Raw genomic sequence first — 25,443 nt, forward strand, 5'->3', positions numbered from 1 at the left:
TAGGAAGGAGTCACGTCTTATAGAGTGAAAGACACAGTTTAAAATCACGCTTTCTGTCCAGACTTAAATAATCACTTTATGAATGTAATCTTAAATTTCAAAGTCTAATAGAAGTGCTTGTAAATGCTTTTATCTCAAATGCAGTAAGATAATAACCCTTATCTAATTTGTTCAATGTGTGAGTTAAACTGAATTCAGAGAATGGAAAATCCAGTTTCAGGTCAAGGCTCACACACACACACACACACACACACACACACACACACACACACACACACACACACACACATATACATATACATATACATACACACAGTGTCCATGCTGTCCGCACCATCAGTCTGTTGAGGTATCCCTGTGGTGTGTGCATGTCGAAGGCCCCGCTGTTATTGATCCTGATTGGGCCTCACAGGAGGAGATTCCGGCCTGCCATTGACCCACACTTCTCCATGTTTCCACCCTTCTCTCAGATCATCAGAGGCAGCCATCTCCTCCTGCCTGCCTGCCGGCCAGCCTGCTAGCATGAGTTTTCTGATTGTCAGATGGAAGGGGGAGAAAGGGGAAAAATGAACTTACTATAGGTTTTGCAAAATCACTAGCAGGTCTTGCCTGAGTGGTCCGCACTGACGTTTTTCTGGCTTGGTGACTGTCAAAACATCCACCCCCACCATGCATTCATACCCTCCCTCCTTCTCCTTCTCCTTCGAAAGCTTGTGGCTCACAGGCTGCTCTCCTCTTCAAAGTAAAACTTCTCCACCATGTGGCCTGTGTTGAATTTTTGTGTTGACGGCTGCCCAGTGCTTATGAACTCCTCGTAGGGGTCCTTTTTCTCCTCGTCGCTGCCTAAGCACTTGAAAAGTGTCATGGCAAGGAAGGAGTAGAAGAGCATGACAAACAGGATGTAAAAGTAAGCATTGTCGTAAGTCTCCCTGGAACTGGAGATGGTGGACGCTGGACTGGTGCTGGACAGAGGGCTCACTGTGCTGCTGGAGACAGTCACGTTGATTTGTTGTCCATTGATGTCTATACCAGTGTCCTCCAGAATCTGCTGGCATCTGGAGAGAAGAGGAAGCAGGAGGGTCCGGTTCATGCGTGTCATACCAGAATTAAAGGTGGAGGATGAGCTAGACGGAGAGTCTTGACAGACACAGAGTAAACCAAAAAACGCTAGATAGAAAAGGGACCAGGGCAACTGAGAAAGGACCACAGATGGAAAGTGTGAGAGGCAGGCACTCACCACTTTGGGAATGGCACGCTGTGAGTCATCCACCCACTCTTCAAGAGACTTGATAAGGTGGTGTTTCAGAGATAATACCCACTCTGTCCTATTGGGTGCAGCCAAAATAAATGTAAAAAAAAGCACAACTGCAAGCTCAGAATGATTTGTACAGAATATTGTTTTTTCATTTTCATCTGAGATGCATCAGTCATACACTCTACAATTCTTCAAGGAAATTCTGCCTCAAATTATTTTCTAAAGCTCCCTTTTAACTCTTTTTCCTATCTGAAACTTCTTTTTTTCTCAGCCTGTCCTCTCTTTGTGCTCCTTCCTTCACTTTCAATTTGGGGTCTTGGAAGCTGCAGAGACGCTTGGATTGTTGTCAGCTCCGGTCAAGTAGTCTACTCATTTCAAAGAGTGTTGGGGTCAGAGGTTAAGTTGTCTCCAGTGTGTTGCAGCTTGACTGACACTCTGCTCTAAAGCAGCCCCTTTGGCTTTTTCACTCATTGTGTCTTACAAGTTGAGCACTTGTTAAAAAAAAAAAAAAAGTTTGCATAAAGTATAGAAAATAGCGAAATGCGATCTTGCCTTGATCCTACCGGTCGGCTCTGTGAAAATGAGCATATAAACAAATGTGCTAACATACAAATGCATGCTTTTAGAATATATTAAACCACAAAAACAAACATTCAGTGTGTTTGCATGCATGCTCACTTCACACACATACCATGAATGACATGGACAGCTGCATACCTGATCCCTAAACCTCCAGAAGAAAAGAAAGAACGACGACGAGGAGTGATAAAAATGCACCGGTGATATCTGTAACCTTTGAGGAGTCTGCCAACTGGGTGAACAGTGTTTTCCTTTCTGTTTGGCAGTGACAGCCAAAACCCTTCTGAACCCTGTACAGCCATGTCAGTGACTGATGGCCTGGTGTGACTGTTGGCCGCTGTGCTTCCATAATTTATAGCAGCTCTGCTTTAGCCATTAAGGGGTGTGAAGGAGCCCCCAGGGAGCAGGAATTTGTCCGAAAGGAGTGTTTATGAAAAGGGATATATTTATGATTTAGTGCTTGAGGAGTGTGCACGAGGGATGCTGCTCACAAAGAAAGAGTTTTGTCACAATCCCACTCAAGAATTTCTGAATCCTACGATGGCGAAGGCATGACCTGCCCTACTCTGTCTCTGAGTGGCTTGATGATTACGCTTTGCTCGTGTTGCTGAAAGAACAGGAAGTTTTTGTAGATGTCAAAATTGTTAACCATAATAGTTTCTTCTAAATACAACCCATTTATGACAGCATAGGCAGCAACCAATTGTGCAGGGTGAGTAAAAAACATAAACTTTCTTAACAGCTCAAAATTATTAACTGTAACAAGATCAAGTGAAAGTGTAGACGTGCCGGTCACTTTGATGGCTGAAAGAGATGTGAAGGCAGCTAGCAGTCCAATCACAATGTGACACTTGCTGTAATAGTTTAATTCCATGCCTTGAAAAGAATCAACACCGTCATATAAAATGTTTGAAATAGCACTAAGCCGTGACGTAACATAACAATGAGACCAGATCTCCCCTTTCAAGGATCAATGGGTGGACTGCCGTTGATCCATCAGACCCTGCTAATGTTCAGTCAAATGAACCAGGGGGAAGATGATGGTTCTAAACATAGAAAGATATTCATTCATTAATGAATGAAAGAATGAGCGTGTGAGTGCCACGTAAACAACACAAAGCAGGCATGAACAATTAGACCCCACAGTAATGCACAAGTTAAAAATGAATATGCATTATCATCTGATAAGAACGCAAACATCTGTTGACACTTTCAGGCATAACTCGTTACTGTTCAGTATCCACCATCAGCGAGGACTATGAGAGAAATGTAATCACCGGGCTAAGCCAGTCAGAGGCAGAGTATGACAGGTCACGCCTTTGCCAGAGTAGGATTCGTGAATTCACATCCTTATGCTGATATGGATTTAGACAGAAGGCGATAACAGTTGTCCTAAAATGGAAAGAAAGAAAGAAAGAAAGAAAGAAAGAAAGAAAGAAAGAAAGAAAGAAAGAAAGAAAGAAAGAAAGAAAGAAAGAAAGAAAGAAAGAAAGAAAGAAAAGCACAGGGCTGCCGACAGGATTTTAGAAATCAGACAGGTTTGACCAGAAAGCAATCAGTCAATTCAATCAATTCAGTTATCAATTACACATTTTCCTAAATTTAATTTCCTAACATGAAGGTCCGAATGGTGCCTTCTCCGCACTTCCAAGAATAAATGTTGAAGTCTTTAAGGCTATATTTATTATTTATGTGGCATAAAATTAACATAAACCTGCTGGGTGTAAAAATGTTAGAATTATCTTGTAAAATACCGTTCATGTGTACGTTTGTAATTATAGAATGTGAACTTCTCATTAGTTGCTATAAAAAAAACGTGACCTAGTCTTCTCAATAGTAGCTACGGCCCTGGTATCCGGTAAATGACACCCACTCAAAGTCACAACCTTCTGCATTTTCATCCAGTTTATTATAAATAGTAAATAGTGCTGTATTGTACACAAAACTTCTTTCAACAAAATCATTTTACGCAAATGTAAATGAAAATTATACAAAAGAAAAAAACATGTATAATGAACATAGTGTAAGACTTACTTATAAGCACTTGGGAGCGCTTAATACAAGACGCACAGGAGAGACATAACACTTGAGCAACGCTAAATAAATAAGAAATGGAACTAATGTTTGCAAGTTCCTGGTGAAAACTAATTTAACACATGCAAAAAAAAAAGAATAGAATTAACTGTCAAACTGAATAATGTATTCACTGGCAGAGAATTTTTTGGCTTCATGACGTCACAACTACACTTGCCCTGATTGGTCAATGCACACAACCCAAAATGAATGACATTAAAACGAGAGAGAGCATATTTTTTGAGGGTATAACCAGGGGCATTTGATCCGTGTTAATTTACATCACATGAGGTACGACTGTATTGCACTTTCTTTGGGTTGCAGTGGTTTCACTATGACTCCACTCCGCCTCCATTCACCTCTCTGCTGGTTCCCCCGGTGTAGTCACAAATTCATCTGCAATGTCTTATACAAGAATCACATCAATGTACAGTAAATAATATTTTCCTAAGACATTGTGATGAAGAGAAGCACAGGGGGGCCTCAGCTCGCATCTCTGCCACATATTACAAAAATCAAATACGCAATCTTGAATGTATTTACTGCCCGATCCCTTCCCCTCTTCTTTTCCTCTTCAAGCAAGGACAACAAATCGTGTTTCGCTCCTTGGAGCATGACGTGACGCACAAGCAAAGCGATTGCCAGGTAACAGGAGAGGCTGCGCCTTTGGTCCTAATTATTCCAGTCAACCCCCTCCATTGCCATCACTACACCTCCATCTCAACTGTTTCCCCCGTGCTGAGGGAGAAAAACCCCTTCACCCCACACACCCTCTCTCTCGCTGTCCTCGGGGCTGGGGGGTGTTCTCTGGCGATGAATGTCAGACTGGCCGGGAAGCCTCCTGTTCCGGCCATGTTGATGGTTTCATATAATGAAAGGCACCTGAGGAGAAAAGACAAGGAGGGTTAAGACGGTTCTTTTCATTTTATTCAGCTTTAACTGCTTCAATCTTCTGATGGTCAGCGTCCGCAAAAAGTGTGAAATGGGAAGTTAAATGAAAGGTGAAAGCACTGTGAACGAAGGAAGAAGCGTTTAAGAGCAGATGAGAGCAGGTGAGAGTGGAAACTGGGGTCCTAGGTTAAATAATAAAACTCCAAAAACAGGTGAGGAGCTTTGGCAATCTCTTTAGACATTCTTTGAACCTAATGTGGTCAGTAAAACTAGCCTGAGACTGAGCCTTAACCTGGATCTCTGGCTCTGCTCCACTGATCAATAACAACTCTAAATCTGACCTCCAGTGGGACACATGGTTCTAATCCTGGCCTGCCAAGGGCCATAATCGCCCCCTGTTAAGGAGCCCCTTGCCCTCCTTTTAGACACACACACACACACACACACACACACACACACACACACACACACACACACACACACACACACACACACACACACACATACCTGCCTGTGCTCACATATACACATGGACACACACACATTTCACCAAACCCCCAACAGCTACATGTGAGTCTCTCTCAGGACTGGCTAAATTAATGACATCAAGATGTTGCCACTGATGGGCCAGTCAACATGTGGTAGTGTACCTCAGATCAGCCTCAACAACGCACCGCTGCGGCCTGTGCTCTCCCCTCCCTCCTGTCAAACACGCTTTGGGAAGTGGCTCCTTTCATTTGGGCGGCTATCTTTGTTACACAGGGGTCATTACATGGCTAGGTGAGCTACACTGAGGGTTCGATGGGCAAGCTCATCACACGGGGTCACGAAAGGACAGCGAGTGAAAAGTGTGTGTGCTGGTGTGTGCGCTGGGATAAGACCTTGACATGCCTCTGCATCAGGCCACGTGGCTAGCTTGATGATGGTAATGTAAACTGAGGCAACCTGGCCACTCGCGCTCTCTGACATGCATGTTCAGCGGGGTGATTTGAGAAGCTCGCTCATCAGAGGGGTCTGCACAATTAACGTGGGTTTGAAAATATAAACTAAATCAGGGTAGGGACCTAACCTCTCATCAATTACAGATAATTTAACTTCAAATATGGAAATTAAAGTCTCTAAACACCCCTAAATCAGTATGTAAACACCAGGCCATTAAACAGTATTTCAAGCATACCTTGCTCTGACTGTACTGTCCGTACTGGTAGGATGGATGGTGGTCCATGCCGTAAGCTGGGGAGGTGTAGGAAGGTGGGCAGTAAGACTGGGTGCTGGGTAGGGTGGGCATACTGGTCAGGCCTGGTAGAGCCTCCAGACGCTGAGAACCATGACAGCTGGCAGCCATGCCGCCGTTAGGCTCCAGGCCTCCGGTCAGTGGGGAGAGGGCAAAGTCGCTCTGGGACTGATGTGGCACTCCACCTGGGTTCAGCAGGCCCATTACCTGAGCGGACACATGGAGGAAAAATGAGTGATTAGAAAACAACAGAATCAAATAGACAAGACACAAATCAAGAAGATTTTTCTAGCAGCGTGTTAGCAATGAATTTTAGAAATGAAAAAACATATAGCCAATGTATGTAAAGATAATATTTTTTTACTCCATTCAATCCACTTTTCCTCTCCACTCAGGTGGGCTAAAGCGGAGGCCTCTCTCCTTGTTCATTGTCAGAAAAACTTTATTACTGGCTTCCCTCACACATGTGGTTTCCCTTTACTCTGCTTGACTGATTGTGGAGCTGATGGTGGCTAAAAAGTTCAACCGTTTAGCCTACCAGTGGTTTCTGTTGGAGTTGTCCTGTCAAATGTATGACGCAGAGGATATTTCTTCACTTTCACTGCATTGAGTCACAAGTGGAACAGATAGAAAAGAAATAAAGAGCCGACTTCGGATGGTTGTAATATAAGAAAAATATTTAAACAATAGACTTTTGAGAATGTGATGTGTTTTAAGCAGCAAGAATTCAGTCAGATTTGTATGCGTCCATTGATGTGTTGGGCCTCCTCAGAGCAATGCGCCTTCTCTTATTGTCTCTTTTCCTCTCTCACTTTCTCTTGATGCCCTAAAATCACCGTGTCCTGTGAGGCCAGGGTGAAGAGGCCAAAGGGTACGTGGGAATGAGGGGAGGGGTGTGTTTGGGTATGTGTGTGCACGCTACCTCTCCTACGTGTGGAATTGTGTATTTAACAGTAGGTGTGTGCGCGTGTGCACGCTCATTTGTAATATAAGCGTTTTTTGCTCTGATGTCAGGGGTGTAGGGGTATCAGTGATACATCGTGAACAGCTGCACGTAGGTTTGCGTGAGAAGCCAAGTCATGAAAATGTCTAAAGAAGTGAAGTTAAAGAGAGAACGAGAGTTACAGTCCATGTAGGAGAAAGCAGAGCTAAAGCAGGACGAAAAAGCAAACACGCCGAAAATAAGCTGGAAAGACCCAACTGACAGCCAGCTGACACGCACACACGCACATGTACACACACCGAGGCAACCTCCTCAACCTCATGTGTCTTTAACGTATGTAATTTACAGTTGGTTTGTCAGAGCGATCTGACCTAACACATCTGACGAACACATCAATGCGGCCCACCACCAAACCATTATTTCTCTTACTGCTAAGGATACTGTAAAACACAACCGTCTGTTGCACACAGAGTCCACAAAAACACGAGTATGTCTAAAGTGCCATAAAATACTAATTCAATTCAGTCCCCCACACATCCTCATGGTGCCTTGAAATAGTTAAATGTCTCCTTTCCCTTTAGAGTTTCTACTATTCATTAAAATATTGAATTAATTAACTTTCTGGTGGCTTCATGAAAAGCTTTTGTTTGGTCATCCATTGGTGTTTATCCGTACCTCCGTAACAGTTCAGCCACAACAGCAGTTGGTGTGGTATGTATTTGTGAGTACATGCTTGTATCAGAGGGTCTGTGTCTATCTACGCGCTCATGCGTCCATGCGCTCTCTGTCTGCAGCTGAAACAGCAGCAGTTCCTGATGGTGTCTGTTCTGAGGTTGTTCCGGGGATTAGGTCTCGGGGGGGTGCAAATCCTGGCCGCTCGCTCCCTTGGTGAGAAAGGGTTCCTTTGGTATGCACCAGATCAGCAGTGAGACGCCAGAGATCCCTCACCACGGGGAAACCGCTGGCCCGACTGGAGCTCTGAATACAGAGCTAACTGCTCAGACAAGAATATCACCTATCTAAAGTAAACCTTATCCATATCAAAACTCCCCGGCGCTCTAATGTGACCATATCTGGAGTTAACTGAACCTCTGAATCTCCTGATGGATACAGAATAGTAGATAGAGTAGTGTATCTTTTATAGACAGATTTGGAGTTCAGATAACCTGATAAATCCAGGGAGGATTTAAAGAGAAAATGGACCAAGCTGTGAAGCTATCTGTGAAAACTGAAGCCGGGAAGTTTTCGAAGTGCAGAGAGGTCTTCGTGTATTAACTATCAATGTCATAGAATTTAATCAATTCTCATTTCCTCCCTCTTATTAAGTTAAAATCGGGGAATTAATTCTATCCTCATCCGAAATAGGGAAAACTGTATTGCAATATACATTCAAACAGCTGCAATGAATACATGAATTAAAACAAATTAGCCAACAAAGTGAGTCATTTGCATAAATTACACACTCTGTTACAAGGGGATAGATTACTTCATTCCAATCAATTAAGACACTGGAACATTCTGTGATTGCAATTCCAGACTGAGAAAACATTCCAGGCATGAGATGAGACGTCCATTCTGTACAGAGCTGCCCGCTAAGGTTAATGCTGAAACCATCCACGAGGCTACGGCACCTTTGGCCTCTTTATTGGAGGTAAAGTCACTCGGTGACCCTGTGGGTGTGTGAGCTCACACCCATGTGTGTGCTCAGTTACAGGAGCACACCAGCTATGCTTCGACAAACTCTTTAACTGATGTACAAATTATGAGTTAGCGAAGATCACAACCACTGATCCGCTGCCGACACCTGCTCTGTCGCTCTGTACTTGTATCTGTCCGGTGAAAATAAAAATTTCCGAAGACTAATGTTTTAAAAGTGAATGTGGCTGGTTTTAAGGAGGGAATGACAAATTCTGGTCCATAACAAGAGCTCATATATCAAAGCAGTCAATTATACCTCCAGCCACAATGGTGCCACCAGCTACTTTCTGACCACGCGCCCTGGCAGGTACAACAAAGATCTTTTTCTTTTTCCCAATATATATACATCCTCAGGCATTCACATAGTAACCAACGTGCCTGAGGCAGTTTTTTATCTGTGCCTGACAGGAGTCTGAGATTCCCTCTCATGGGAATTAGTACCCAGCATGCATTGCATACGGGCCGGCCACCCTTTGTGGCGGTTAAAAGCTCGTTTTCCGCCTGTTAGTCCATCTTCTGGGCTGGTAGGGAGCCACTGATGGACACTGATGACTGTGTAATCGACCATAATTGTCTTTTCAGTTTTGATTTGTGTCATCATCCGACATCCATACATCCTTCCTCATCTCTGGCCCTTTTTCCCTCCCCAAAGACTTGCTTTTGCCACATTTTAAATTCATCAAACGACCCAGCAGGATAAACAAAAATGAAAAGCTACCATGTTTCTTAGCCTAACAAGGTTTTCATCAATGTCACTGCGATGGCACCTCCTAGGTCACACACAGACGGGTTGTGTTTATGTGTATCATTATCCGTCCATATGGTGCGTCTCAGAAAGAATGAAGAAATTCTTGTGTCTTGTTTGTGTGTGTGTGTGTGTGTGTGTGTTTCTAGGATCTATTCTAATAACGCATGTGGAGACAAACCTGAGGTGAGAGGCTGTTGCTGATGGTGGGGTTGACTGTGTTGGTGTGTCCCGTTGGGGTCACAAAGCTGTCCGAGTATCCTGAGAAGCCGTGACGTCCAGAGGACAGGCAGTACGCGGAGCTCCCATCCTGGGACCCTGCTGACGAGCTGAGCCCGCTCTGGTGAACGGAGGTGGGGGGCAGGGGCTGCGGCCGGTGGACTGTACTGGGCTGCTCGGATGCTGCTGAGAAATAAAACACGCCGCTTAAAATCCCATTTTGACAGCAAATTTGCAAGGGCATTACTCAATTCTATTATTCTAAAGCACGCATCTGAAGCGTGTTTAGATGTGTTCTGCTGAACCCACCTTGCGCTATAGAAGTAGGCGTGTAGGGGCTGTCGGAGAGCTGATACGGCTGCAGGCCTGACATAGCTGACGGAGGGAAACCACCTGGGATGAGGTGGTTGAACGCCATCAGTTGACTGGCGCCTGCTTGCTTCCTCCACCGGGCTCTTCTGTTGCTGAACCACACCTGAGAGACGAACAGAGTGTTTATTTATCTGCTAATCCAATAGAGTAAGTTCACTTGCACAGTACATATATGGTCATCTGTATTTGTGAATGTATGTGCTTGTGAGTGTATATGTGTGTGTGTGTATGTGCGAGTCCTTGCTGACCCATTACAGGGAGCTGAACTGATAGAGATCTTAACATCTGGAGCGTGCAGTGAAACCACAGACATTACATCTTTGTGTGCTACCGCAAGTCACGGGGTTCAGAGGCAAACGCCAGAGGGCTGTTACAGCTGTTAAAGCCTATATTAGCACACGATCTGAATCAGGAATCTATTTTGGGATTTTGACATAACCCTTTTTGCAGAGGGTCTGACAAAAATGAGAATCTGTCTTCATACACAGTGGCTGCAGTGTATCTGCCGTGTCTGTGTATGTGGAGAATGGGGGTCAGACACGGGGGCAAGTTTCTAATGGTTGTAAGGAATGTGTGGCAACATCCCAAGGCAATTTAACGCCCACATGACACATATCCGTGACAAACTGCTCTCCTGTCAAGATTGAGTCTCCGGCACTTTGAGGTTGAGGAGTGTGCCTGTGCGTGTGTCTAACCTGAACCCGAGCCTCCGTCAGCTTGGCCCGCTGAGCCAGCTCCTCCCGGGTGTAGATATCGGGGTAGTGAGTGCGCTCGAAGGCCCTCTCCAGCTCCTCCAGTTGCTCCGCCGTGAATGTGGTCCGACTGCGGCGCTGCTTCCTCTTCAGGGGCAGCCCCGGCTCTGAGTCCACGTCGGAGCCCTCGTCCGAGTGACTGGCTAGAATTGCAAAAGACAAACAGACCATTACTTCGACATTCAGAGTCAGACTGATGAATGAAACTTATCAAGCTAGGGTACAATAGACAGATCCGAGACAATAGATTATGCTGAGTATGACACATGGTACAGAGCAACGTTGGATTGTCCTCCTGCTCCCTTAAACTCCTCAGTGGTTCCCGAGGGGATCAAAAGCCAGAAGCTGCTTGAACATGGATTAAAGAGGACTAGATCCCTCCGGGGCATCTATTCCGTGGGACACTGTGTCTCTCCCAGTCTTAGCCATGCTGTGCGCTATGCCGATAGGGTCCCATAGTGAAGAGTAGGCAGCCTTTTGCAGGTGCTTCTTAATCTGTTTGTTCAGTTGAGGGCAGGCGAGAGCGACTGGGTAACTGGGAGACAGCTATTGGGGTCTAATTCAGCAGAAGAAGGGAATCAATGAAGGCTTGAGACGAGAGACAGAGGACTATTGCTGCATTTCTGGGGGAGGTTACCCATCTATTAAATAATGATTAGGCTCCACAAACTAGCGTGACAGCCTGCCTTTGTCCTCTATTACATGTCTGCAATCCCTCATCTCTTTCTCAGTCATACACACACTCACAAACATGCATCTGCTGCGTCTCGGCTTTTGCTCAATGAACACAGTCCATGACAATGTGTCAAACACAGATGGACACAAGACAGAAAGAGCTGGAATACACTCCCAAGTCCACCCTAGAGAGGCCTCTTAAACCTCGTGAGGAAGGTTCACTGCACCTTTTTGGTACTCAGACACCTAAAATGAGAGAGAAGAAACAAGGGACCCAAAAGCAGAGAGAGACAGGTGTAAGCAACAGAAAGCCCTCAGCAGAGGACTGAGGTTTGTCTGTTTCCCCAGACTGCTCATTCTCCCTCTGCCCTCCAGATTTAAAGCTTTAATTAAAAAGTGCCAAGTCAGACATGGGAGGGGGGTAGCAGGGATCTCCCCTTGCCTCTGGAGCCTCTGGAGCCAAGCAGGAAATGTTTGTGCCGGTTGCCAGTGTGTGTCTGACCAGGCATTACACATGGATTTGCTCCCTGGGAATGCTGCTGCGCTCCGGACCGCCAGCACACAAGATTCTGATGCTGAGAAGAGCTCTTTATTACATTTGAACCAAGGGCGCCACGCTGGCATAAAGGCTCACATAGGATTGGCTGGATGCTTAAATACTCCTGGAACAGGCACTATGAGCTTTAGATAGGGTTTGTTTAGGTAAGGATGTGGCCTGAGACCAGTTGGAGCAAATTTTATAATACAACGGGCATAAGGAGAAGGCCACACAGCATGAAAGTAAAACTCGATACTTTACCTATAAACACTTTTTTAAACATCAATATTGTTGAGATTACCGAGTGCCACTTCCATTAATCAGCACATAAGCAACACTAAAGGAGAACACTGCAAGAAACAGCAAGCTCAGTAACATGCAATGTCATTACCATTTTAATGACGGAGGAACAGAGAAAGAAAGAAAAAGACAGAGAACCAATGACGGCGCAGAAATGAAAAGATTCCTGAGGGAGGGAAGGAGGGCTCATAAAACTCCTCAGAGGAGAAAGCTCCCTATTGGCACTGTAACTCATGTTAACTGCTGGGTGGGGGTGGAACTCTCCTGCTTCGCCCCTTTATTTCTGTCTTTCCCTCTCTTTTTCTCCTCCGTTTTTATTATTAGTAACTACAGAGAAAACACTCGGTCACAGACGCTCCCTTAATGGCAAATGACAGTGTTGCTTTTGTCATCCTCTGGCTTGCACTTTCTCTTTTGCTCTCTTCCTCTCTCAGTCTATGTCTTTTTTTTTTTTTTTTGGAAGTGATGTGGCCAAGCCTTTGTATCTTAGCAGGGAAAAGCCTGTGGCAGGGCTCTATTGGGCCGATTACCACGCTCCATCTGTAGGAGCCATCAGGGACGCCTGGGCCCGCATTCAGGGGCCTGTCACCTGCCCAGCAGGGGAGTGGGGTGGGGGCTGTAGGGTGAGATGGGGGCTGTAGGGCCAGGGGCTGAGTGGGGGAATGAAGGGTGGGAGGGAGGGGGGGGGCACAAAGGGGTCCAGAGAAGGGCCACTGGGGGCTGTGGAGGGGCACAGCAGGGGAGCACCCCTTCATCCCCTCCCTCCATGGCTTGAGGGGCACAGAGCTGGGGGATGGGGAAGTTGAAGAGGTTGACGTGGAGAAGAGATGGGAGGCTGAAGGCACCTGAAGAAGATGCAGGGGAAGGGGTGTGGGGTGCCAAGCTGAGGAGAATGGGGGTGCTGGTCATTCTTAAAAGTGGAGCTGTCCTTTCCCTCTCATCCACTCACTCCACTTCTCTCTCTCTGTGCTCACCCGTCACTGCATCCACATCTCACACATTTGCAAACACGGCTCTTACGCCGCTATGGATCGATTTTAAGGCACGCCAACACAGAAGCGGACTCAGAGAGGGCTGTTCCCACACATTCCCCGCAACAAACAGCAGAAGAGGATACTAGACACACAAAGGGAGGCCTCGACCTCCTTACTTAAACACCCAAATCAAATTTTACGCTGCAGCTAAAGCACCAGGGAGCTGAAAATACTCCATAGCCGCTCACAGTTTGGCTGTGGCTCTGACAAGAGTCTTAATAGAAAGATAGATTATATCTAGATATCCCTCAAGCGGAAATTGGGGCTACTGGAGAATCGTCCATAAAACAGACCTTTTAAAACAAAGTAAAATATTGATTAGTAAATTGCGTAAACAGCGAGTTACTTTAGATAGTGGAGGGGATGGCGGATCATTTATTTAAAAACATTTGGAGGGCGGTGTTCAGTTTCGTGTATTCAACAAGTAAATTCAACAGGTGCCTTTCCCTGATCAGAGACTCTTAAATAAAGTTAAGCAAACGCATTTACAGTTGTGTGCGCACGCACATACACACACAAACTCAAACATCGGCAGGAGGGGGACAGCGCAACGGACCGACCACTCCAAGTAAACAGAACCATTTATTGATCAAGAGAGGAGGCTGACAGGCAGGGGAGAGAAACTCCAGAGGGTCACAGATGTGAACTTGGGGAACGTCCAGTCCCATTAGCTTCACCTGCAGCAGGTCCAACTGCAGGAAAAAAGACTCTTCTCTTCTCTGCTCTTCTTTACTACATAGTCTACACGGCCAGGGCTCGCCATGCCAAGAATTCACCCCCCTCGCATCTATTCAAGAGATGTTAATATAAAGAGACATGCGCAGGCGAACACATGCATGTATGTGCCAACATGTGCACACAAATTCACACTCATATCTTGAAATTGCTAAAAAGTGAATGGGGTGGAAAGAGTGGAGAGTATTAAAACACATATTAAAGCAAGGAAGGGAAAGAAGTGAGGAATGTGAAGAAAGAAGAGAAAGGAAGGGATGAAGATCCTCAGTGTGAAAGTGAAAGAGAAGTGGAGCATATGTGGCGGTTTATAGTCTCGCCTTGGTAGGGGCTGGCTAGCCCTTCCTCCAGGGGCTGTTAATAGAGAAGGTAATTGAGCTGGTGACATGTGTTCACAACACAAAACAAAGGGAAGAAGAGACAAATGAACTAGTTATTTGCCCAGGGAAGTAGATCTGGCCCTTTCAGGCCACAGAGCACAGCGCGATTGGGCCACTGAATAAAATAGTGGCGTGCCACATAGAGCCAGAGCGAGCAGATGCACTGGAGGAAAAGAATAGTTAACTGACAGCTTATGGGCTCAGCTGGGGTTAACAGTTAAGGGAAAAATGGGAGTGAGTGGGCTGCTCACTTGACTTGCTAAAGAGCCCCCAGGAACCGGCAGCTGCCTGGGAAAAGAGGGGGGTGGACAGAGAGAAAGAGAGAGGGAGATGATGATGTGATGGATAGAAAAAAAATGGAGTGAATAAGCGCAGGAGGTTGGCACTCAACGGACAAAGAAATAGCCAGCGATATGACTTTGAAAGATGTATCTCTGTCTAATTTTGGTGAAGTGACAAAAAGCCACAAATGGACCTTCATGGCTATTATGTGTGCCCAGTGTGCGGTGGTTATTATTTAGTTCCACTGCGGTGTAGTTAGGTGACAGTTTCACGGTGGCATTTCCACCCTCGGGGCAGGGACAAAGCAACGGCACAGAACCCACGCAGGGACAAAGCAACAGGCCAGTCTGCCACACGTTCCAGTCAAATGGAGGCTAACCAGCACAGATCCACCTCAGCCCGGCCTCGTTTAGGCCAGACAGACAACCAAACCAATCGGCTTGTTCGGAAAAACCAACACACTCACTCCACATAACAGCAAAGCCTGTGCTTCAAGCCACACGGCAGATCAAAGTCTGTGCACCTTGAAGTGAGGGTTAGTCAAAACTGATTCACCAGTCTAAAATTAGGGAGTCAGCCAGTTGTCATCTTTTCCCAAACATTATTGTAACCTCCTTTTCCTGGGGCCTGATAGTTTTAACAGTCAAGTGACCCTCGGTTAGCCCCTGACCTTTTCACAGCTACTGCGCAGCACTGCAGTGGAGACGGCCTCACCACTGACCCTGCAACAAAACTTCCCTCAGCAGAGAGAGGGAAGCCATCATGGCATTCCTATAAACACTCACTCGCCGTGTATTTCTTCTGGTTTTATGAGATCTGCACATTTTCAGCCTCTGTTGTTGCTGCAGTGCCTGCGTTTGGACAAATGTAGGAAACAACTTGGAATGCATATATATATTTTTTAAAACAATCTTTTTTAGTGGATTTCTTTGTTCAGAGAGGGAATAAAAGACATTAATCAAAACAGCAACAGAGTTGTGCTGGCGTGTCCATAATGTGCAATGTGCTGGATGAAACAGCTCCACAAAAACTGAGGCTAAACAAAGTTAAGTGATTGACAACGCTGTCTGGCTTTACTCAATTAACTATCCCTTTGTGCTCCTCTTTGCAGAGTCCCCTCGCCCCCGACCCTTTTCTCTTCACACTCCTTTATCCTCCCCATCACAGAGTTTTGCTTGGCTAATACTTCCAAGGAAATAGAGAGTTCTTTTTCTACTGGGGCTCCTCTCCTTGACCTTCCATTGCTCATTGCTTCTCTTTCAGTCACTTCACAGTGTCTCTGGGGTTAGTGGGGAGAATGTGGAGAGTACATCAGCGCCGAGGGGCCGGCTCAGGGCAGGACCCCGGCCTATTACTTCAAAGTTGGCCTGCATTCATTAATTGTCCTTTGAATTAATATTGGAGGATCACAATGTGGGTGCCAACAGAGAAAGAGGCTTTAATGAAGCATAGAGTCTGCATTCAGTTGCAGATCAGCCAGTGTAGATTTTTTCTTTCTCTTATGAGAACGAGGGAGTCTTGAGAATCATGCCAACACAGAACGTAAATGTGTTGATCTATCTATCTATCTATCTATCTATCTATCTATCTATCTATCTATCTATCTATCTATCTATCTATCTATCTATCTATCTATCTATCTATCTATCTATCTATCTATCTATCTATCTATCTATCTATCTAAACCTCTCGAGGCGTAAATATATTTTGAAGTTTGCCTTGTTTTTGCCCAGCAGTCCACTGGGATAAGCTCGCATTATAAGCACTATTAACAGAGGAAAACATAGAGTGAGGCCCACATATAAATTTCTCCATTATCCAGCCCCTGAGAGGAAAATGGAAATGTGGCTGTAGCAGACATTCCTCTGGTTGCATTGAGGCTTTCTGTCTCCTGTGTCTAGCGGACACGGTCTCCTCTAAACCTCCAATCTTTAACTCATTCACCGTGGAAATGCAGGGACCCCAAACAAAGACACGAGTTCTGGAAATTCAAATATCTCTCTCTCTGTTTACAGTTGTTGGTTATTGTCGTGCTGCTCAGTTTCTTTTGCTCCCCGTGTGTGAGAGAAATGTATCTGTTTGTACTCTGAAAAGTCTCATGAGAATATAAGTTTTGAACTTTGAAAATTGGATTAGATGACTCGGACGTGGCAGCTGCACATGGAAGCTTGCTACCGCCATCGTTTCCCCCTTTCGATGGCTTTTGAGCTGCATCGCACTCGAGCTGCTTTAAAATAAGGTAAACTCTCAAACGCAAATATGATCTTTCTGCTCCCCTTACTCCCTAAATTTCTCTCTCTCCAAATCCATGCCAAAATCGCGGGGAGCCAGTAACCCAGTTTATTTACACAAACAAAGTCCTACTCAGCTCCTTTGACAAAAGCAGCTAAATCTTTCATGTTTTGTCAGCACTTGATTCCTCCTGTCCCTCTGGCTATTTGCCTGCCTCCGGACAATAGAGGCAGGAGAATGGCAGCAGATTGTTGGAATGCACCTCAATGAAACCAATTATTACATGTTGACTGCGTTCACCATGGCAGATTTGAAAGAACTGGGCTCATTCAATTTGGCACCACAGGATTCCCTTTAAAGAAAAGTTATCCCTTTGACTGTTTGTATTTCTGAGCTTTCTTTTTCTTCTTCTTCTTTCTCCCCGTCACCCCCACTGCTATAAATGGATCCCGCAAGAGTGGCTACCCCTCTTTCAGGACTTTGGTTACTTTAATTAGTTAAATGAGGCTAAAGTGCTAACAGTAATAAATAGAGGAAAGGATGCTATCAATTAATTCTGCGCTACTCATGGGAAAAACAAATTCTTTGCACCGCTGCATTATTCAATCTTGCAGTTTAAAGTGAATTACCAGAGATACACTGAGTCAGATATACTCCTATTTTATGGGCAAATGTGCTAAATGGCACCAAAAAAAATCTTTCCGGCACATCTCAAGCTGCAGCTCAACCATGCATGTTGTTTAAGTTTTGCACACTGGAGTGAATTCCACCTCCATAACTCAGCAGTTAAAGGAGATATAAACAACCGATCGTCAGATTCATTCCAGCGAACATCCTTCCCACAATGTTCCAGCCACTTGCTAATGCCATGCAGACCCGGGGCTGCCGAGTATACTTTATCCCACAAACCTTAGCAGTCCTTTTCCCAGACAAATAAATCTAAATGAGTCAGCTTTGATCTTAGCACTTAAGGAAAGCCAACAATAGTAGTAGAGAAGAAAGGGGCAGAGAGCAACAGGCCTCTCTTCGCCACAACAATAGCCTCTGCAAACACCTACTTAATCAATATTTGGCCAGAAGACACTCTCTCAGTCCCCAAACCAGCCTTTTCACATTCTAATGAAGAAGCTATAAAAGAGAAAAACAACAACTACTTCCACAAAGAGACACAAGAATGAAATAGTGCTGTTCTGTATATCAATAGGGGAAAGTGCCTCAGAGCTGTTTGCATGGAGGATATCCCCTATTTGATGTGGAATAGCTAATGTTATTTGTTTTCTCTGCACAGATTCACACCAGCCCAAAAGTATCAATTAAAGATATGGCAGAAGTGTCATGTTTTGGAGACAGCACGCGTTGTATGAGAGTTGTGTCAAACACACTTTTAAAGTTTATCTTATTTAAAAAATCGATTAATTTAAGTAGCAATGATGCATCCCAATTTCTTGATTATTCTGATGGTTCCTGGTTTGAATCCTCTGTGCTAAATGTATTTATCTATTTGTTTATTGATTTTAGAAACGAGTTTTAAGGATGTGTCTCGCCTGGAAGAGGGAGAGGGAAGTGCCCGCAGATACCGCATGAATGTGTGCGCCCTAGGCAGAAAGGAAAGGGGCGGACTTTGTCTGAGATGAAAGTGGAGAGAAATAAAAGGTTTGGGTTTAATCTAGTGGAGAGGAGAGAAGGGTTTCCCTGCGCTCGCTGGCTGAAGGCGTCACGCTCATTGCGCAAAGACTGTGACAAAAGCTCCGTGCGCAACAGAAACGGCACCGTTCAGTTTGATAGCGCAAGGCCGGACGTGAATCTAACACACTCCAGGAGAAAAAAAAAAAGCCGCCTAATGCGTTAACTTAGTATTTATTTTATCTTTCTGTGGTCTTTATCTGTTTAAGCTAAGCGATAAAAAGATATCTAATAAAACCCACAACACTGAATAAAAGGGAAAAAATCTGCACGTCAATACAAGATAGTGCCAAAACACCGCCGCTGTTTCTGCAAGTCTTGTCATCAATAATTAACTATAGACTCCATTATGTCTCCAACAGCAACCTTTTGCGGCGACGCGCTCCTCAGACCCCAACAGGTCGTAAATCAACAGGTGTTTGCCCAAACTCTCTTCGCCCGCGTGTTTTATTTATTTATTTTTTTCCTGAGTGACAACCCGTAAACAGTGCGTAAAGATCCCAAACTGGCACGTTTTTTTTGAGCAGTCTATAAACCAGGTCGCACTGGGCCCATTGGTGTCCCTGAATAATTCATCGCTCATTGCGGGTTCATAATGTCTTCTCCGGGCCTTTTGTCAGCGCACTTTTTTCTCCCTTTCTCTGCGCGTTTTGAAAGGCCCTGGCGTCTTTTTGTACACCACTGAGCCGCTCACTGGAGTTTGGCTTTTGTGCTCCTCAAACTGAGGTGTGAGGCTCAATGGACTCTCCCTGCTTTGTCCCCTGAAGTTCATCCTCAAGTGTCCGATTGTGTGTTTAAAAAAAAAAAAAGAAAAGAAAGAAAGAAAAGAAAAGAAAAGTAAAGTAAAAGCAAGAAATTCTCAGGCTTGGAAGTTAGATAAATGTTTGATTATCCACTTAAATAAAATTCTCTGCGCACTTGTTAAATCTCAGAAAGCCTGACCTCATGTGTAAGGACTGCAACTTCAGGGCTTTTAACTTTCCTGTGCGGGTTAACTAAAAACAGTTGGCATGAATAAAATGTCATAATCGCAGTATTATTATTTTTATATTATTATCATCATTATTATGTTGATGCCGACGAAGAAAAATCAACCATTCCCCACCGTATCCGGATGCAGGCTGTAACATTTTTTGCTTGTAAAGCGAAGATGGATAAAATCATAACGCTGCACTCACATCTGTCTCCCAGGATGCCATCGATGCTGTGTTTTGTCCGTGGTTCGCTTTCCTCCATCTCCCTCTTCACCACTTCATCATCCTCCTCTTCATCGTCACCAGCCCCGCCGAATTTAGACCGCACGATGCGACTGATGGCGCTCACTGAGAAACAAGAACAGGATGAAGGAATATTAAATATGTCTGGAAGCAGCAGTTGTACTGGATATAAAAACATGTACGACTGGTGTTCATAAACAACCGAATGGACAAGCATTTACAGTCTGTCTGATTGAAGTGTTTTAGTTTTTAATTCTAAAGAAACACCCGCTGGTATTTGTCTTCTCCCGCAGGCCCAGAGACGCTGGCCTACCTGAGGGCACGCTGTTCCTGTCGCAGACTCCGTCTTTCAGTAATTTGTCCCTGATCTCCCAGCTGAACATGCCCGGGTTTTCTCTCTTGTACTCCTCGATTTTCTTGTCCACCTCCGGAGAAGCGGTTTGCTTTAATGGGAGGAAGGAGATGAGATGAGTTTGGACTTTTTTTTTTTTTTTCTTAGATTCAAAGACGAGACACAAAAGTTGGTGAATTTATGAAGTTGGAGGGCTGAAGTTGCGTCACGGCGATTCAAAAAAAAAAAAAAAGAAAGAAAGAATGAAATATTGACCTTACAGGAACTTTATCAAGTCATAATTTATCTCCAACAGACTTAAGAATATTAATGACAATAACAATAATAATAATTGCGTAACTGCGTGACTTTGATTTTAGTTTTAACACACAAGCAGAGCAGTGGATGTTGCTCCCTTTTTTTAAAAAAAAAAAAAGAAAAAGAAAAGATTTTTTAAGGAATTTAAATCATTCGTCTGAATTTCACTACTGGATTTTCGTCTAAATTGCTTGTCGTGAATTTACCAGAACTTCATCTCTCACCTTTGGCTTGCTGCCTCCGATGGCCCCCGGCCTGATGGAGCCTGTCTCCTGGTACCGGCAGAGGATTTTGGAGACGCAGCCGTGGGACACCCGCAGCTGACGGGAGATGACACACGGCCGGACACCGTGATGCGCCATCTCCACGATTTTATGTCGGATATGGTTGGGGAGAGGTCTGCCGTTTATGAAGACACCACCGAGCTGGTTGACCCGACCCTGTCCTAACGGCGTGGACACTGAACAGCAGCGCAGGGCAGTTAGTTACAGCTGGATACTCACAAAAGATGTGTCTTTTACATAATGCGTGTGTATGTACTGTATGTATATATATATATAAACTTTAATTTTTAGTGATGAGAACTGATAATCCGTCAGGAAAACCGTTGCTTGGATATTATAACGAACAGGTAGACTTTTAAAGTGCAATCAAATGTGGAAAATCAAAGATTTAACTGCAATGCAAGCGGTCTGAATACACATTGTTCAGTTAAAATATTCACTTTTCAATTGTCGTAAAAGACGCATAAAAATTTCTGCTATTGGCACGAGAGAACCAAATATTTTTCTTCTTTCCGACAATTGTCAATCGTGTCTCGCCCAATCAGTTCGACAAGGTGAGAAATAAACAACTAGATGATAAAAATAATTTCTAAATAGCCTAAATAAATCACATTCAAATCAAAACAGCCCGTCTTGTTGCCGCTGGAATTGTAGACCTCAAACCCGGAATAGTTTTTTCTTTTTATATATGGTTTTGCTTTAAAGGACATTTAAAACTCAGGCCTCTAACACAAACTTAAATGAGTCGTTTACTTTCACATTTTTGCGGGTTTGAAGCTTTTCGCAACTCGAATATATCAACTTTGGCGCACTTCATTAAAAGTTGAATTTTCTTGCGCTTGTGAGCAGCAACTGGTGGCGGCCCTCCGTCTTACCTTCCAGAGAGTATCCTCCCCGCGGGTAGTTCTGGTGAGGAGTTGGTCTCATCATTCTCGGTAAACCTCCTGCAAGCGCTGTCATGATCCCTGACTTTTTGTCAGGTAACGCCTCGAGCGAAGCTGCCTTTTGCTCGTCACTTTTAATCCCCTCACAACCTCCTTTGTTTTTGCTGCAATGCTTCGCCTTCTCTACCGTGCAGCCTCCCTTTCTCCTTGAGTAACAGGTTGCAGAGAAAACGGAGTCCCTCAGGAGCGCTGCTGCCCGCTGTCCTCCGGCTGTGTGCTGAGGTGAGAGTTGAAATCAAAAGGCAGGTTAACAGTCCTGCGAGGATTGAGAGGATGGTTTGAGAGGATGGATGGAAGGCAAACATTTTATCTATGCTCGCTGTCCCCTCTGACTCCGCGCTGCGCCTCCTGATTGGTCAAAGACCCGGACGTTCAGGGGCTCGGGGAGCTTTGTGATTGGACAGCAGGGGCTCCCTTCTGTCTGGATTGACCTCACGAGGTCAGCTTATCGTGCGTGTCACAAGCTGCGCAAGAAACTTTTTGTGCGCAACTTTTAATTATTCCAAATCAATGAAGGTCTGATCATGCCTCTGCTGAAGTCTGCGTCATGCTCCTCATGATGAAGGTGAGACATCAGGACACTGCGAGGCTCATGGGAGAAGAAAGTGTAATGTTGGGAGTATGACTGCTCTGTGATGGAAAATATTGAAATTGGGAGCTTATAAATACTGTCTGAAAACACACACACACACACACACACACACACACACACACACACACACACACACACACACACACACACACACACACACACACACATAGAGAGAGAGAGAGAGAGAGAGAGAGTCTTGCATATTTGATAATAATTAAAGTCTACAGGTATCATGTGTATTATAGCAGCAGTGCTAGTTGTTGGTGTTATAGTTGTTGTGTTTCTTTTTAATTATTATTATTATTATTATTATTATTATTATTATTATTATTATTATTATTATTATTATAAACATGTATGTCTACGGTGTAAATGACAAATGCAAAGAAATAATTGAAAACCTTGCAATGAGCGGTCTGGGTTTTTATGAGTGTGCAGATTCCGCTGCAGAGCAGAGGTGTAGGCCTACATGTCAAATATCTGCTTTAAGCACCTACTTCTGCTGCGTGGAGCGTGGAGCATGCCAGGTGCTCGCGCGCAGAAAAGCAGCAGCAGCCGCACGTGGGAGAAGGTTCACCATCGACTTAAGTTTTAATTGAGATTCTTTATATATATTTATATGAATATATAGTTTTGTTGTTTTTTTTTTAATATAAAGTTTCAGTTAGGGTTAAACGTGACTGACAAAGGACGGCAACAGGTAAGGACACAAAGAAAACACTATAATTATATGAAAGGCCCATAACCGCATCACAGATTATTATTATTAGTTTTATTGTTATTATTATTACGTTTGTTTATCATCATTAGTTTTGATCAACATGATCATCACGTCGAGCAGTGTTCACTCCATTTGCTGTTAGTGCGGCAGTTATGTTTATGGAAGTGAAAGTAAAGCACTGCCGTGAATGAGTGCGTTAGTCTATAAAACACTGTAAAAAAAAATGTTGAAGTGTGTCATTTTGTAAATGCTCCACAAACGATACTATTAGACTTTCTTTCTTTCTTTCTTTCTTTCTTTCTTTCTTTCTTTCTTTCTTTCTTTCTTTCTTTCTTTCTTTCTTTTGAATATCATCTAATGCAAAGTTAATTTGAGCAGTTAAAATGTTGCAAAGAGGCATTGGCAGATGGGATTTTTTTGAGGCCTTTCTACCAGATAGCACGCACGATGCATGTCAAGAGGCAAACATGGTGTTGTGGTGTTTGTTTGTTTGTTTGTTTTATTATTATTATTTTATTAATTCCACCACGGCCCACTCAAAAAGCTCTGCATCGTCATCTAATAGCTGCACGGACCGAACAATAGGCGCTGCGCGGCCCCGTGGTTGAGCCACATGGCAGTGTAACACATCCGTGCAAATGGTCGATTATGGACACACAAAACCACATGAGGGATCATTTGACTTTTCTGTAGCTTGTAGAGTTGTGATAATTATGATAATTGGGCGTGTTTAATACACCGATACATTTCCCCATTTTTCCCTTTTCCCCCCAGCAATAAGAGCATATAGCGGCTGATTCTGTTTGGAGGCCTCCTCAGCCTGCACTCTATGAGTCACTGGCAGGTCATCACCTCTGTAAGACCAACTGATTCATCTTCAGAGCTGACATTCTGCCAGGTAATTAATTGATGACCACCAGATTTGTCAATATTATTCCCTAACAATGATCAAGAATCAATCACAGAATGATCACAGCCTTCTATGTGATAGCATGGGTGAGCAGAGCCAGGTGTTTTGGTGTTGCTACAGTTGTGACACTTTGCTAGAAAGTGAAAAAACACCAAATTCTAATGGACCACAAGTGTTGAAAGATGGCTTCTTTATCTGTGTTTTACTGCAATTCATCCTAACTTTATGGCAGGAGAGCGTCATTTTTCTCTCCCTTTCATTGCAGCATGTGTATCAATATAGTTTAATTCCTCCTATAAGACTTCATATAACAAAAAAAAAAAAAAATGGCACAGTGGCTACAGAACATGTGGAAACATTATATGTCCATAAAAGAAGCAGGGGGAGTTATCATACTAAAGTTTGACTATCATGAAAAGGATATTGGATCTACCATGTCAAATCAATTAGTGGGGTAAGCTGAGTCAGAAATGTGCTGTGGTGCTGGACAAAATGCATCAAAAATAAAGAACAAAATGGCCCTGAAAAGAAATAGTATGTTGCATTTACCAAACATACTCACGGATTAAGCCAGGGGCTTTCAAGGCTGTATTTCTGAAAGCCTACACATAAAAAAAACAGAGTAATTTGCTCTGCATCCACTAAAGACAAAGTTGGCGTAATAGCAAAATAGGCAGTCTTGATCTTGCCTGTGGCCCCATAGCGATGAGGTTCTAGACTGCGTCACCCTAAGGAGACCACCGGAAAAATCTCCACCCTCAGAGCGCCTTGCAACACTGCTGCATCCATGATTAACTCTACACCATCACATCAAATGCAGACAGACATTCGTAGGCAATTGAATCATCTCAGTGACCATAAGCTAGGAAGCCAACTGCTGAGCTAACAAGCTCAGAATCAGACTGGTCAGTTCTGCATTCCTGACTGTGAAACTGTAACTGCAGCAGAAAAAACAGAGCTATAGCTCACTGTGAGAGGAACGGTCGATACCATAAGTTGATCACCCTAATTTGCATTATCCGTTGGGTTTGTATTGTGGCTTTATTATGCTGAACAGGCAGCTGTAAAACAGCATGTGCTTAACCTTTATTACTCTTCGGAGAATCATGCCAGTGCTGTGAAGGAATTTCGAATAATGTGCCATAATATCAGTTTCCATGCTGAGGTCTAATTATAGTGGAGGCTTTGACACAGACGACTTCGCCAGTTCTTCTTTGTGATATTCTAAACACAGATTTGGAAAGAAAAAGAAAAAAAGTGTGCTATAGTGTTTCTTAGCCACATGTTACGCAGACACAGCGCCTAAATAAAGATGAGGTCAGTACGTGGTCCAAGAATCTGACTGATTCACTGAAATTAAACAAGTTGTCCATTTATTATTCTTGTGTAAACGCCGCACAAGATTGGCTTTTTTTATATGTTCAAACTAAAGGGAACATACTCTTAAATAATTGAAAAACTCTGATTTCATTTTTGTTTGTGATATATCATCAGTTATGCTTGATGTTC

General features: G+C 44.0%; 1 protein-coding gene across 1 annotated transcript; it reads right to left on the bottom strand.

Annotated features, from left to right (window-relative positions):
• Nucleotides 1-3,725: 3,725 nt before the first annotated feature.
• Nucleotides 3,726-22,059, bottom strand: pax3a (paired box 3a). The gene is made up of 9 exons (XM_070973802.1): nucleotides 21,643-22,059; nucleotides 20,708-20,943; nucleotides 20,148-20,277; nucleotides 19,796-19,939; nucleotides 10,705-10,904; nucleotides 9,947-10,112; nucleotides 9,600-9,820; nucleotides 5,976-6,239; nucleotides 3,726-4,789 (listed from the first exon to the last, which is right to left on the bottom strand). The coding sequence occupies exons 1-9, from the start codon at nucleotides 21,725-21,727 to the stop codon at nucleotides 4,772-4,774; spliced, it is 1,464 nt and encodes a 487-aa protein (XP_070829903.1). The 5' UTR covers nucleotides 21,728-22,059; the 3' UTR covers nucleotides 3,726-4,771.
• Nucleotides 22,060-25,443: the final 3,384 nt, after the last annotated feature.

This window comes from Chaetodon trifascialis, chromosome 11, assembly GCF_039877785.1.
Source record: "Chaetodon trifascialis isolate fChaTrf1 chromosome 11, fChaTrf1.hap1, whole genome shotgun sequence".
Lineage (NCBI taxonomy): Eukaryota > Metazoa > Chordata > Actinopteri > Chaetodontiformes > Chaetodontidae > Chaetodon > Chaetodon trifascialis.

Coding starts and splice junctions, on each gene's coding strand:
- pax3a (XM_070973802.1), bottom strand. CDS start 21,727: ATGACAGCGCTTGCAGGAGGTTTACCGAGAATGATGAGACCAACTCCT. Junction 20,944..21,642: donor GGGAGGATACTCTCTGGAAG/GTAAGACGGAGG, acceptor GCTGCTGTTCAG/TGTCCACGCCGTTAGGACAG. Junction 19,940..20,147: donor CAGGAACAGCGTGCCCTCAG/GTAGGCCAGCGT, acceptor CTTGTTTCTCAG/TGAGCGCCATCAGTCGCATC.